Source organism: Blastomyces dermatitidis (genome assembly GCF_000003525.1).
Source record: "Blastomyces dermatitidis ER-3 genomic scaffold supercont1.6, whole genome shotgun sequence".
NCBI lineage: Eukaryota > Fungi > Ascomycota > Eurotiomycetes > Onygenales > Ajellomycetaceae > Blastomyces > Blastomyces dermatitidis.
The window spans coordinates 464,294-481,304 of record NW_025544779.1 but is presented as its reverse complement, the minus strand read 5'-3'; the positions used below and the strand labels follow the sequence as shown (position 1 = coordinate 481,304).

The following is a 17,011-nucleotide window of genomic DNA, read 5'->3' as shown; positions in this document are numbered from 1 at the left end:
AACATTGATATTTATAATATTAATATATTTTTAATAATATTATCTGATTATATAATTTGATAACACTCTCTTTCATAATATTAATATATTTCAAGAAATATAATAGAGATTAATTAAGATTATTTATTTACTTTTATACATTAATGATATTCAATCTAAGTTAGTACTAAAATTATAACTAAGCTAAGAAAGAAGATTATTTTCTCTTATATTAATTCTTCTTACATACATCAGTGATCAGTTATTGAAAATAAATTATTATCTTTTTTAAATTATTATTATATCTTTTGAATTTACTTCTTTCACTTCTTTTACTTCTATTGAAGATTTATAAACTCTTTAAGAAATCACTATAAATTACAAAGTCTATATTATTTATAATTTAACACAGAATACTCTTTTTCAATTATAATAAATAATTACTTCATTCTTTATATCTGATTTCAGATCATGAAATTTATGAAAAACTTAATATAAATACTGAGATGAACTATGAAATAATTATTAACAGATTATATTATAAATTATTAAAGAGTTATCTCTTTACTATAATTACTACAACTTTATTCAGAAATATTTATTATAAACTGATTATAACTCTGAAGAAATTTTCTGTCATCTGAAGTCATCAGAATATAGATAATAAAAGAAAAATAATCAGAAAATTACTACTAAGCTGATAAGTTACTCTATCAGATAATAATTTTTAATAATACTAACTTTCTAATTTGAAGAAAATTATGTAAAAATAATTATATATTAGTACTCTGATTTCACAACTCTCATCTGATAACTTCTGTGAATAATTACTTTGTATATATATATCTCTGAATCTTTCTCTTTAATTAATTGAAAATCTTGAATTTTAAATACTTCTTTAAATACTTAATTTAAATCTTTATATTTCATATTGATTCTGTCTTCAGTTCAATCTTGAGATATACTATAAAGTTAATATATAATATCTAGAATCAGAGTTGAAGAATTATTGAAGAGTGTCTCTTACAGTGAATATATAAACTAGTATAAACAATCTTACATTTATAAGAGTTATATGTTATTATTATTATTATTATTATTATTATTATTATTATTCTTTAATTATAGATGTATGCAGTCAGAGACTATGACATCTATCTGAGAACTTTAGTTCTCAGGGTTTTTTCTATGTCTGTAAAGTTAACTATTATACATTCATCAATTTCAGATATGCAAAATCAGAAAATTCTAGCCCAGAATACAAAAACTGTTTACAAATTACAGTGTTTTAACATCTTTTGATACTTTGAAACCATTTGACAATATCATGACAAAAGAAAAGAGAAAAAGAACACAGTCTCAAAGATAGACACATTAAATAGATAGATAGAAAGAAATTGAAAGAAAAAGATAAAGAAAAAGATAAAGTAAAGAGAGACTATAACAAAACAAATTATTAAAAGAGAGTGTATAGCTGTTTTAACAGACTATATCTGAATAATTTTCTTCTTTTCATATTCAAATAATTCTGAATTTAGCCATTTTCTTATAGCTGCTTGAGTTTCTGATAGAAAGTCTATTAAGTATTTAATTCCTGTCTCAGTTGAGAATAAGAATCTCATATTTAATTGATTTAGATTATACTTCTCTTTCAATCTGACTCTGAGACTATTGTATAATGCACAGTGCATTATAATATACTCAGAATTCTCATTTGTATTGCAGAATGAGCATTTTATTGAGTCAAATCTATCATAAAATCTTTGTATATAAGATTTGAAATAGTCATGTCCTAGTTTCAGCTGTATTATAGATAAGAATATTTTCTTTTTATATTTAATTGAATAAGATTTCCACTTGAGTTTTGTTTCAAATCTTGAATAATGTATACTCTTCTTTTGTTTCTGCCAGCTTTCATTTCACTTATCTAAACAAGATTCTTTTATTTTTCTCTTTATAAAAGATCAGAACATAATTTTTTAAATAGATCTGCTTAATTCTGCACTCTTTTCTGCAGCTGAATCAGTCAATTCATTATCATGAATATTCATATGAGCAGGAACTTAGTGCAGATGAATTATCAGCTTTGATATTCTTCTCTTTTGAATTTTCAAAACAGAGTTTAAGATCAGTTCAAGATTCATTTAATTATTATGAATCTGACTATTTCTAAGTCTTTTTAAAGCAGCTTAACTATCAGAGAATATTCATATCTCTTTTAAACAATTTCCTCTTTTATAAGATTTTATTTCAATGAGTTTGAAAGCTTTCACTATTGCAAATAGTTCAGCATCAAAGACTTCACATTCAGAGTCTAGATTTCAGAAATCTGAGATAAAATTAATATTATCTTCAGTATAAGCAATGTCTGTGCCTAATCTATTCAAGTTCTCATTTTTTGAGCCATCTGAATAAATCAGAATAGAGTCTTTTATATTGATTGTAGAAATTCTCTTCAAATGCTGTTCATATTCTTTCTCTTTTGATAGTTCACTTATTTATAAGTCTATAAGAGATTCAAGCTTTTCTCTTCAGAGAGATAACTTCTCATAATCAACTTTTTCAACATTTAAAGAAGAAAATTGATTTTTAATCAGAGAGCATAGTCTATACAGTTGAGAAGGCATTTTCTTTGAAGAATTATTTTCATTTCAATCAAGAAATCTATTTCAATTCAGTTCATTTTCAGAGTTAATTGATGAAAATGAAGAAGAGACTCTTTCTCTGATTATATGATTTGAGCTCATCTTTACAACTCTCAGAGCATAGTTCATACAGATCTTTTCAAATCTAATAGTAAGAGAAGAAATTGAAGCTTCAATTTTCATTGCTTTAATAGAAGATGATTTGAATGCTCTCAGAATTCTTCTCAAGACTCTGTTTTGCAGACTTTGAAAGAGTTCAGTGAAATTCTCTTGATTATTTTATCAAACTTGAACTTCATAATCAGCTACTGATGTAATACAGGCTATATATAACTGTCTCATAGCCTGGAAGAATAGACCTCTCTCTGTATTTGATAGTCTGATTATATTGTTTAATAGTCTTTCTGTCTTGACAGTTCTTTGTTGAATGTGATATTTAAAATTCAACTTGAAGTTTAATCATACTTCTAATCATTTAACATTCACAGTGGGTTTAATCTCTCTATTTAAAAGAGTTAGAGATAGTTCTTTCTCATTGAATCTAGAAAAGAAATGAATTAACTCAGTTTTATTCATATCAAATTGAATTTAATTGATATCTGCTCTAACAAAGATTTCCTTTACAGCTTCTTCAATTACTTTCAAATTCTCTTTGATAGTTTTTGAGCTGTAGACTAGATCAATATCATTCACATAACTCAGAGATCACACTATTCTCATATTTCTATTTTTGAATAGATATGCAGTGTATATTGTAAATAAAATGAGTGAGATTGAAGATCTCTGTAATACTTCTATTTTTATCTCAGTTTTATCTTATTTCATTCCATCAAAGAAGAGTTGTATAATTCTTTTAGATATAAAACAGTTAACTCATTTTATTAGAGAAAGTGACAGTTTTAATATCTTCAATGTCTGAATTAACTTTGACTTTGAAACATGATCAAATACTTCTTTTATATCAATAAAAACTGCAGTTGAGACCAGACTCTCATACTTTGCTATTTAAATATCATGAACAACTGAGAGAACAGTGTTAATTACAGAACACTGTTTTCTATCTCTCATTTATTCACTGAATAAAAAAGAATCATCTATAGAGCTTATAAAAGATAGTCAAGTAGCTATTATCTTTTCTAAAATCTTTTCTAAACAGTTCAATAGAGATATTACTCTATATGACTTAGAAATTGAAGTTTTTCTATTAGGTTTTATAAGAATCACTTCAGTGGCTTCTCTCCAGCATTCAGAATGATATTCATTTTTCAAGAGATTGAAAAAGAGCTCAAAATATTCATTCTTTAAGTAGGAATATGTATTTTGAATAATCAGGTGATTAATTGAATCAGAATCTGCAGCAGTTTTAACAGAACTTGAGAAGATAGCTGACTCTAATTCATCTTGTGTAAGATCAGGCTATTCTCAGTCATTTTCATCAATGTAGTTAAGAAGTGATATATTCTCTTTCTTTGAATCTGAATCTGAATCTGGTGAGTTCTGAAAGAGAATTCTCATGAAAGCTTGACATTTTTTCTTAAAAGAGTTTGCTGTATATGATTCATTCTGAAACTCATATTCTAAGGCTGGAAGTTTTGCTACACTTCTTGTTTTAGTATAGTTAAAAGCTTTAAAAACTTTCTTCTCTTATGCTTCTTCAAGAAATTTATTTCAGCAGTCTGTTTTAGCTCTTTTGATATCTGAAAAATATTCATTTCTGACAGCTTTGAACTCTTTATCAGATATTACATCATTCTTTCAATCTCTTCTAGCAGTAGCTAATTCTTTTCTTTTAGATGAGATATTCTCATTTTATCAAGGTTTTGAATACTCAGAAGATTTTCTTTTTGAAATATTATCTCTAACACTTGTTAGAATAATAAATGTAATAAGCTTCACTCTATTCTCAAGCATTTCATTTGAGATATCTTGACCAGAATTTCAATATAGCTCATTCTGTCTTTCAGATTTTAACAGTTTTATACTTTCTTCAACTGCTTTTAAATCAGCTTTTTCAAAGTTATACTGATTAGAGAGAAGAGGATTTTCACTCATTTGTTTTTCACTCAGTTCAATATTAAATTGAATAATCTCATGATCTGATTCTGATGTCTCATTTGAATTAATAAACCAGTTTACAAGTCTTTTTTTCATTAGATTTTGTGATATGAAGATTAGATCTATAATAGACTTCTGTTTCATGCCTTTTCTAAAGAATGTTTGTTGATCAGACTTATTAACCAAATCTATTGAATGCTCAAAGATTTATTCAATCAGATTATCAGCTCTCACTGCTCTCTTGTATTCTGAATTTCATCAGAGATGATGTGCATTGAAATCTTCTACAATTATAGAGTTTCTTGATGAAGTTATATTCAGACTTTCTCTATCAATTGTTCAGATATTATTATTTTCCTTCAATGACTTTTCATTATAGATATTTATGAGCTGTATAATATCAAACTCATTTTCTTTATCTATAATATCACTCACCAGAATATCAGGGTCAGACATGATATCAAATCTTAGATTAAATTGATATCTTGATCTCTTTCTTTCATAGATCACTACTCTTGACTTTATCTCAGACTTTTGAGATAAAAAGCAGTAGTAGCTTGAATGAGAAATGATATATTTTTACTCAGTATCAAAATTCAGCTCCTGAAGCAGTATAAAATCAACTTTTTATTCAAATACAATTTGAAGATAAGAATAAATACAATTTGAGTTTCTATTCACATTATTTTGAATAAATGTGATTTTTGAAGAGTTTTTAAACTTTTTTTATTGTTTTTATTGTATATTCATACTAAAAGAGAGTAGAGTAGAATCTAATCACTATTATCAGATAGTAGATTATAACTGTTCTGAAAAGTAGAAATCTCAACTGCTTACATTATATCTAGTTTATTATCAGAGTCATTTCTCAATTCTCTAATCTTAACAGAAGTTTGAGAATTCAAATTCTGTTTACATTTAACTGAAGAATTGAAGTTTGAAGACTTAGATAGTTGAGAGTTTCTTCTTTTTAAGCTTGTAGTTATGAGTTTACTGACTTGACTCTTCTCTTCAATTCTAGATTGACTTTGAGCTTCATCTTTTCTCCAGTTCTTTTGAGTTCTAGAAGCAAACATACATTCTTTTGAGCTAGATGCATGTTTTTCTTTACAATTAGAGCACTTAAGCAGAGTATATTAACAAATTTCATCTCTTTTTGAGCATGTTTCACATTTATGCTCACTAGTTTTGTGATCTCTGGCACAGAATGCACATTTTGAGTCTCTAAAACATGAGATTGTAAAGTGTTCATATCTTTGACAGTTTGAACACTGTGTTTGAGCTTTGAGGTTCATTCTTAAGTCTTTGTATTCATGAACTCTCATTTTCAAATCTGCTACTCTTACTTCAGAGATCTTTGACTGTTCAAGTGTTTTTATATATACTAGAACAGAGGCATTTCTTCTACTTTGTCTGAACTCAATTGAATTTAGTTATACAGACTTCTTTCTCAGTTGAATAGAGTTATATTCTTTCAATTCATTTTTGAGAAGTAGTATTTCTTCTTCACAGTCAAAAATTTCAACTGAAATATCATGAAGAATGAATTTGTCTCACTTTTCATCTCTTTCAGATAGAATTATTGTATTTAGCAAAGATTCTACTGCTGACTTTCAGAGATTCTCATTCTGAATAAGGAATTCAGCACTGAATTCAGGCATTGTAGTCAGAATGATAAAGTTTTCAAAGAATAATGACTTAATTAAAGCTATAACTTGTTTTTGAACTTCAATATCAGTTATTAACTGAGAAAAGAACTGCTGATTAATTTCATTTCTAATTCTGAAAATGAGATTTGAGTTTAGCTTGTTTCTTTGTAGAATGTTCTGATTTGAGACTTTGAGAATAAATCTTCTATTTCTGAAGATTTGAAAGTTTTTCTCTTTTTGTATTTTCTTTTCTACTTTTCTATGAATAGAGGCATGGGCAGTATTCTTCTCAGTTTTCTCAGGATTTTGAGCAGGTTTTAAGACAGCAGATTTAGAGATAGCAGATTCAGCTGCTTAAGCATATGTTTTCTTCTGATTCAAAGAAGAAGAAGAAGTAGAAAAAAAGAAAGAAGAAGAGTAAGATGAAGAGTCAGTGATTGTACTAGGAATTTTCAAGGTTTTTTGAACTGTGTTTGAGATTTCAAGTTTGAACTTGATCATCTTCTGTAGTTGTCTAGTCTGAGTATGAAGAATTAACAGAACTTCTTTATTTATCTCACTCAGACACTGCTTTTCAAGAATCTTACTTGCTTTTTCAAGTTTCTGTATTTCAAGAACTTGTTATTTCTCTATTTCTTCTTTCTTTCTTCTCTTCAGAATTTCAATCTCAGGAATAGCATTTGAGAAAGCATCTTTTTCCATATCAACTAAGTGTATTTTTGAACTCATTATTTTCACTCAATGAAAAGTTGATCAGACTGTTTCAATTGAGATATTTTTAAGTCTGTTTTCAATTGAAAAGTTGATCAGACTGTTTCAAAAGAAGAATAAAAGACTTTTATGTATAAAACATCTGATTTTTTTCACACTAGTTCAGTAACTAGGTTAGATTTTTAAAGAGAATCTAATAAACTAAAATTGATTTTTAAGATAAATCAATAAAATCTTTATAATCTCTTTCTTGAGATACAGTGAGGAAAAGTATGATATCAATTGATAATAAATCAGATAATATAACAGTTTTTAAGAGAAAAACTGACAAAAAATAAATCAATTTTTTGCAGAGAAATTGATTAAAACTATTCAATTTTATTCTAAATCATTCAATTCTTCTCACACAACAAGTGTGCAACTCAAATCAGTTAATAAAGAGTGTAAAAAAGAATTAAGTATTAATGAAAGCTCTTCAGCTACTGAAAAAGTAATTCTTACTTAAAAGAATATGAAATTATGATAGAAAACAACTCTGTTTTTAATTCTTTGTAAGAATATTGTATAAAATTCAGAGAAAAACATCTTACTTTTTCAAGAGAAGTAAAAAACTATTTCTAAGATTTTTTTTTTTTTTGTATTAACTGCTGCAGAAGAATGAGATAGAAACTGTTAAGATATGCACTACTGTATACTCTCTATCAAGACTTTCTCTCTTCAGAGTCTTGATATTATAGAGAATATAAGTCTGTTTCTATATAATAATATAAATATTATCAGCAGAATGTAGAGAAACTGATTATTTATATCTCAAAATAGAAGACTTTGTCAATGATTATATCAATATAGAGTTAATTCTCAAATTCAATAGAAATCTAGTATTGCTGTTCTCAATTCCTTGCAGAATCTATTGAATATTGAGATATTAAAACTAGATTTAATATATCTCACTGTGCAGGGATCAAAGGCTCAGTCAGACCTTGAAGTATACTGATTTTATAGTTGTTGTGTCTGCTGATTATGTATCAATTACAGTTGCTGAGGTATCTTTTTATACTTTTCTGTTGAGGATGAGCCAGATTGAGAGAGGTGATACAAGGGTGAGACTTGGTGTTGATGTCTAGATACACTGAAGACAGACTGCAGAGATTGCACTTCAGAAGTGGCTGTTGATTATGTGCTTGATATTATCACTGAGATATCTTTTTGTATTTTTCTGCCGGGGATGGGCCAGATTGGGAAGGGCGATATGAGGGTGAGACTTGATGTTAGTGTTTTGAAACATCAAAGATGGACAGGGTTTTCGCAGAGGTCACTCCTCAGATATCTTCACAACTACAGATCAGGGATCTTCCAAAATCAAGAAGATTGGTGCATATGGCTAGGTCTCTTCACCTTACAATTTGTATGGCAATTTGGCCCGGGGTTGTGGTGTGATAGGGGAGAATGAGGGATAATCTCACGCAGGAGTTCTGAATGACATCTGGTTCACATTTGGCTGGATAACTCCACCACCACACGGGGTATGCAGTCAGCAATGGGGTCAAAATGCTTGTATGATTGAGGGCTTTTTGATGAATCTATCAGTGAGTTCTTATTTGAAAAATTGAGTGAGTTTGTGATGAAGCAGTTACTGTCACTCACTGATCTTAGAATTGTATATGAGAGTTATATGTTATTACATTGATAAGAACTGAACTTATTAAGAGATATTAATTAAATTTAAATCATTGATCAGTAGTTATACTGAAAATTATATAGTAGAGATATTAATAACTATGATTAAAAATAACTATTAAGATATTAGTCTTAGTCTTCTTACAATTATAACTGATAATACTGTGAATAACTATACTATAATAAAGAGTTTAAAGTAAAAATTGACTTTGCATTTCTGAAATGATAAATAAAATTATATTCTCTGTATTACTTATATGATTTAACTTATAATATAAACACTGATAAAGAATCTTAATATTAAGATAAAGAATAATGAGATAACTGATTCTTGAGATAAGAATAAGATGAAAGTAATTACTTAAGTAACTTTTATATTTACTTTATAAAAGATAATGTTTTTTAATAATACTTTTTAATATTATTTTTTGATAATACTTTTTAATAACACTACTGTTAATTTTGAATAGATTGATTAATAATTTAAATATCACAGATTTGAAACATTATTAATATAATTTATATCTTCTCTAAATAATAATAATAATTTCATAATATTCAATAAATAAACAAATCAGTCATATCACTGAATATGATACAGAATATTAGAATACAGTGAAGTTTAATATATAAAATAACTGTTCAGACTCTTTAATTATATCAGATAATTGATTATTGAGTATAATACTCTGATTAGAAAAAGATTCAGATAATAAAACTTTCTGATATGAAGTAAACTCAGTTAAAATATATAATTGATTTACTGTTTCAGTTTTATAAGATAATAAAGACAGTCTTAATTACTTATAATATATTAATACTGCAGTCAGTCTGATAAGTGTATAACAGTTTATTTACTTATTTTAAGAAGCAGTTGAATCACTTAAAAAGAAATTCAGTCTGAAATAATACTATAGTACAGGCTATTATTACTATAAGAAATAAACTAGTATATTACTACTGTGATTCAGAAGAATGTACAATCACTGAATAATAACACAGCTGCTTTCAAACACACTTCTGAACACACTTATGAATGTAAAGAGGCTCTAGCGGCCACTAATTAATTTAGATAATGTATATAAGAAGCTGATGTATGCCTGTAATTGTACACTGACTTAAGCAATCTTTGAATCATATCTGATAGCATGTCTAAAAACTGGTAAGAAGTGCAGACTTCTTCAGAGCATGATAATTTCATCTACAAAGTGATTTGTAGTTATCATGCTAGTATAATTCTAAAAACATTTCAAAAGATAGTATATAAAGAGCAGTGAGTAAAAGAGCATCTGATTAATACTGCTTCACTTATTGAGAGAAAACTTCATATTCAGATGAATATCATGTATTGTATATAAATAAATAAGATGTGAGAAAGAGAGTGTAAGTAGTGAACTAGATTCAAAGAAGATTACTCTCTACTCAGAAGAATAAAAGAGAGAGTAGTCATTATTAGAGTTATATAATAATAATAGAAATTATATAATAATATAGTAATATAATAATATAGTAATATAATAATAGATATTGTATAATTAATAAGAAATTACTGAAATAAATATCTTCTCTAGTTAATATAAATAACACTCTTCTCTGCTATCTAAACTGAAAGGTATATAGAATCTCTCAGGAAATTTACTTAAAGTAGTAAGAAAAGCAGCTGAGACTACTGAACTAAAATCAAAGCTCTGTATATATATGAGAATTCTAAATGAAATCAAGACCTTGTATACACAGTGACAGATTAAGATAGAAGTTAAATAACAATTGACATTCACTGCAGATCAAGTATTTACTATAAAGAGCTTCACTGACACAATTATCATTATTAATAAGAATAGAGAAAATCAGGTCTTAAATCTGCAGTAAGAGATTAAACATTTACACAGATAGATAACTGTACTGAATCTGAAGATCTTATTATAATTATTTACAATCTCTTCAGAAGTATATATATTATCTGAAATCACTGTATAGAATGAGAATCTGAGTATGAAATATATCAAGCTAAGAGATCTATCAGAGTCATCAAGCTTCAATAGTAACTGAAGCCTAAGTGACTGAATGATTAATACAGTCATTCAGTAGCATCTTGATGTGAGAAATCAAGGTGTGTGGGTTTGAAACCCGCAGAGAATACATTAAATCCGGAACTCAAGCATCTCAGGTTTCTAATAAATACAGAGATGTACAAATCACTTCAATGAATTGCTCTATGTTTCTGAGCTGAGAAGTTATTATCATATGTATCTAATTATCACTTCTTTGTATTTTTCTATGTTCTTGTTATCTTAATATGATCTTAACACCTGTATTTCCTTCTGTATAATTAATACTTAATCTGTATTTAACATCATGCAAGGACTCATCATAAGCTCTGCTTGTATATAAGTATAATGAAAGAATAATAATAATAATAATAATAGTAACTGAAAAAATAATGCTGTAATCAGCTGACTAAGTCAGATACAGTTATATTATCAGATTAAATATAAACTCACAGACAGATAGTTAATAGAATTTCAACAAGTTTTAAGATCTGCTGTGTTTCTACACAGAAAAGTGAAGTTATTATAAATAACTGATAAAAAGATGAATCTCACAGATCTGAAGCAATATTCATTCTTATAAATATAAAATAAGTTTTTCAAATGAATCTTGCACAACTTTGAGAAAGTGAATGTATGAGATAAGTATTATAAACACTTCACTGAGTGTAGATAAATGAGTAATCTTATATTATACTTTACACACTTCAGCTTATACTATCTTATGTTGAATGAAGAGCTTTCAATATCTTTCTATTTACAGATCTTTATTCATAATCTTACATCTGAGTTAAGAGTGAAATGATAATACTTAACCTTATAATCAGATATGATGAAAGAAGTATATAATATTCTCATTATATAGAAATAAGTGAGTTAATTATAATAGAAAATACTGCAATTGAGTATACTTTAATAAAGAATAAGTAATCAGACTTTTACAATACAAGTCACATATCTGAATATGATAAATCTAGATTTGAATATTATTACTAAAGTACTGAATTCTCTGAAAAAGAAATTCTCTAAGTAAAAATCTTAATATTATGAGTATCAAGCTTGCTTCAACTGCAGACATTAAAATCATGATATAAAAGATTACACATAGTATACACAGTTAGAAGAAGTAAGAGAGTTAAAAAACTAGCAGAATCAGTGAGCTCAGAGACACTTATTGATATTCTATGAAAAGTTTTCAAAATGAAAGAGATATCTGTATTAGATAATTCTCTGAATTCTATAAATATTAAGAGAAAGCAGGCTTCTGAATGAGATATAAGTGAGAATGAAGCAGATACTCATCTCAATGTCTTGAGACCTGAAATATTAATGTATAAGAGACACTTGAGTAAGAATCAAGAGATGACTATAAAAGTGTTAGTAAATACAGAAGTATTCACATAATATATTAATAATTATATAATTTAAAGACTAAAAGAGATCTGCTAAGTGAAGAATCTCTGATATATAAGATTATCTGATAACTGATATTTGATATTATCTGCAAGAGTAAGAGTTTTCTTGTACTTTGAAGAATAATCTTACTATATTTAAGTGTGAGAGCTGCAGAATGTGAAATATAATCTTATTCTCAGACTTAATTAATTCTAAAGGTTTAATTTACAGATTCAATGATATATATGTTATATACAGTTAACTGATAGAAAGAAAACAGTTTATACAATTCTATTAACTGATATAAGAAGAACATTTCACATCTCTGATATAGAAGAATTAAATCTGCTTATACATTAATAAGCAAAGAGAATAATTTACAAGATCTCATCTAAAAGTATTCTGTATATTATATAGAATCTGAAAGTGAAGAAAACTAAGATAAAGAGAATAAGTATATAAAGAAGCTTCTGAAGAAGTATGAAAAGATCTTCTGAACAGATCTTTCACTGAAATTATCACTGAAATGAGAATTCATACATGAGATTGATATGAGAGATATGAAATCAGTCAATCAGAATATGTACTCTCTGTTATAAATGCATCTCAAAGAACAGAAGTGTCAGATCACAGATCTTCTAGAACATAATCTTATATAACTCTTATTAAGTATATAAGACTTTTCAGTTCTATTTATGAAAAAGACAGATGAGAAGTGACAGATATGTATTAATTATCAAGCACTTAATAAGCTTATGATTAAGAATGAATATTCACTGTCACAGATTCAATAATAGTTGAATATGATTGAAAATATCTGATATTTATTAAAGATTAATCTTCTATCAGAATACTGACAGATCTGTGTAGATGAACTATCAGTTTCATGAACTATATTTAATATATAATAAGAGAAGTTTGAATTTCTGACAATGTTATTCAGTCTGATAAATATGTTCATCATCTTTTAAATGATGATGAATACAATTCTTTATAAACAGAATAAAATCTCATGTCTTATATCCCTGATGACTGAATGATTAATGCGGCCACCTGGTAGCACCTTGGCATGGGAAACCAAGGTGTGTGGGTTCAAAACCCGCAGAGAATACATTAAATCCAGAACTCAAGCACCTCAGATTTCTAATAAATACAGAGATGTACAAATTGCTTCAATAAAATCACTCTATGTTTCTGAGCTGAGAAGTTATTATCACATGTATCTAATTGTCACTTCTTTGTATTTCCTATGTTCTTGTTATCTTGATATGGTCTTAACACCTGTATTTCCTTCTGTATAACCAACACTTGACCTGTATTTAATATCACGCAAGGACTCATTATAAGCTCCACTTGTATATGAGTATAATGGAAGAATAATAATAATAATAATAATAATAATAATTATGCCTTATATATCTTAATAATATTCTAGTCTTTTCAAACTTATATAATAAATATCTGAAGTATCTCAATGAAGTGCTTATACCTCTGACAGAGTATAAGCTCTATATTAAATTAATAAAGTATGTGTTTGAAATAAAAGAGTTAGAGTTTGTAAAATATGTAGTGAGTGATGACTGTAGACTGACTGTGTGATCATGTCTAGAATCAGAATCAGATTTTTTAATAGTTTTATTATCAATTTAACTGATCTCATTACACAGTTTTAACATTAGATAGTAGTTTCATACTGTCTCAGTGAGACTTACTATCTACTCTTATCACATTTTTCAAATAAGATTATGATTTTCACTTCTCAATTTAAATTATTTTTATTGCTTTAAATGACTTTAAATCTCATTTGAGTATTATCAAAAAGTGTTACTTTTTAAAAAATTAAAAATAGTCTAAAAAAAAAATTAAAATGTCTAAAAATAGTAACTTTATGTCAAGAATGAGACTAAATGAGATCAAATGAGATCACTTTCTTATTTTTTTCAAGTCATGATTTTATTTTAAGATCTGATATATAGTTACTTTACATGTTTTTTTAATAGTCAGTCTCAGTGAGATTCATGCTAAGAAATGTATGAGATCAGATCAAATGAAATCAAATGTGAAATTTATAATCTCAGCAGTTAGTCTAGATAACTGTATATATCTCATTCTGAAGAAATTGAATATTATAGTGAATTAATCATGATTGAGAAATATACATTATATATAACAGTTTCTTGAATTAATCTCATATTACTGCAGATTTATCAAGAATTTTATATAAATATCTACATCACTCTCAGATCTCTTAAGAGAAATGAATACAGCTCTGATGACTGAATGATTAATGCAGCCACCTGATAGCATCTTGGCGTGGGAAACCAGAGTGTGTGAGTTCAAAACCCGCAGAGACTACATTAAATCCGGAACTCAAGCACCTCAGATTTCTAATAAATACAGAGATATACAAATCGCTTTAATAAAATTGCTCTATGTTTCTGAGCTGAGAAGTTATTATCACATGTATTTAATTGTCACTTCTTTGTATTTTCTATGTTCTTGTTATCTTGACATGGTCTCAACATCTGTATTTTCTTCTGTATAATCAACACTTGATCTGTATTTAACATCATGCAAGGACTCATCATAAGCTCCGCTTGCATATGAGTATAATGAAAGAATAATAATAATAATAATAATAATAATAATAATGAAATGAATACAAATCTGTGAAAGAAGAAGTTTTATTCAATTATCTAAAATACTGTGTGTGAAGAGGCTTTTCTCACACTGAGAGAATATATAATAATATTCTCAGTACTTATTTAATCAGATTATAATAAATCTTTCTACATTGAGACAGATGCATCTGAATGAGTTATCAGAGACACTCTTTGACAGATAAGTAAGAATGACAAGCTGTATCTGATAATATACAATGATAGAAAACTATCAGACACTGAGCTCAATTACTCAGTGTATGAAAAGAAATTATTAGTAATTAAGCACATACTGATGTTGTAAGATAGATATATTAATAACAGATATATAATAATAATGATCACAGATTATGAAAGCTTTGTCTATCTACAATTAATAATGAAACCTTTCAAATACTTAGTATATTAAATCTCAGAGTTTTAAGTATATAATCTTAATATTAAATACTGAAAGAGATCAGATGCTGTGATATCTAATATAATTAATTACAGATCTGATTTCATAAGTAAGAGTTCTATGAATCAGATATAAGAAAAGTTTATATTAAACATACTGAGAGAATATAAGAAATCAGAATGAGTGAATATAATAATCTCTCACTTAAAGAATGATAAGATATCAGATAATAAGTATCTTATAAAAGTAGTAAAAGAGATGCTTTTAAACTTCAAGCTGAGAAAATTGAAAAATGATGTTATGCTTTACTATAATCTAAAATATGCAGAAGCTCTCTATCTAGAATATTCATTTAGACATGACTTAATGACTTATATATATAAGAAATTCAGTTACTTAGAAAGCTCTGAACTCATAAGTGTACTTGAATCAAGAGTATACTGACTAAGCATGACTGAGAATATTCAGATATATATTTATAAGTGCCTGAATTATCAGATTGTGAAAGAATCTAAGAAAGAATTAGAATGTGAGAAAGTATAATATCAGATGAAGTGTATAATATAACTGTTTAAACAATGAAAGATGAATCTCATAGATATATTACTATAAATACTAAATTAAAACTGTTAAATAATTACTGCTATTAATAGACTGGCTGCTGAGATTATGAATTTCATGTTTAATCTCATTTGATCTGATCTCATACATTTCTTGGCATGAATTCTGCTGGGACTGGCTATTAAAAAAACATGCAAAGTAACTATATATCAGATTTTAAAATGAGATCATGACTTGAAAAAAATGAGAAAGTGATCTCATTTAATCTCATTTAGTCTCATTCTTGGCATAAAGTTACTATTTTTAGACATTTTAAGGTTTTTTTTAGACTATTTTTAATTTGTTAAAAAGTAACACTTTTTGATAACACTCAAATGAGATTTAAAGTCATTTAAAGCAATAAAAATAATTTAAATTGAGAAGTGAAAATCATGATCTCATTTGAAAAATGTGATAAGAGTAGACAGTAAGTCTCACTGAGACAGTATGAAACTACTATCTAATGTTAAAACTGTGTAATGAAATCAGTTGAATTGATAATAAGACTATCAAAAAATCTAGTCCTGGTCTCAGACACAGTCACATAGTCAGTCTAGCTATTAACTATACTACTGACTGATCAGTTATGAAAGCAGTTTCAGAGATAATAGAGAAGATAGTAATAAAGTTTTTACATAATAAGATTTATATTAACTATAGAATACTGTATAAGATTCTAACTAATAACAGTGCAAATCTTATAGAAGATTATTATTATTATTATTATTCTTTCATTATACTCATATGCAAGCAGAGCTTATGATGAGTTCTTGTGTGATGTTAAATACAGGCCAAGTGTTGATTATACAGAAGGAAATACAGGTGTTGAGACCATGTCAAGATAACAAGAACATAGGAAATACAAAGAAGTGATAATTAGATACATGTGATAATAACTTCTCAGCCCAGAAACATAGAGTGATTTATTGAAGTGATTTGTACATCTCTGTATTTATTAGAAATCTGAGGTGCTTGAGTTCTGGATTTAATGTATCCTCTGCGGGTTTTGAACCCACATGTCTTGGTTTTCCACATCAAGGCACTACTGAGTGGCTGCATTAATCATTCAGCCACCGGGGCTCTTATAGAAGAAGTAGTGAGATATTTTATAAGTCAGTTACAGACAAGACATTATAGAACAATGTTATATCACTTATGAATAAACAGAAAAGTGAAATACTTGAATGAAATCTTA

The 17,011-nt window shown here is 27.1% G+C and overlaps 1 protein-coding gene across 1 annotated transcript; it reads left to right on the top strand.

The window, feature by feature from the left end:
• Positions 1-8,163: 8,163 nt before the first annotated feature.
• On the top strand, positions 8,164-8,498 carry BDCG_17186 (uncharacterized protein; the record flags this gene model as incomplete). The annotated part of the gene is made up of 1 exon (XM_045426332.1): positions 8,164-8,498. A coding segment is annotated over one exon (326 nt), but the record flags the coding sequence as incomplete, so codon positions are not given.
• Positions 8,499-17,011: the final 8,513 nt, after the last annotated feature.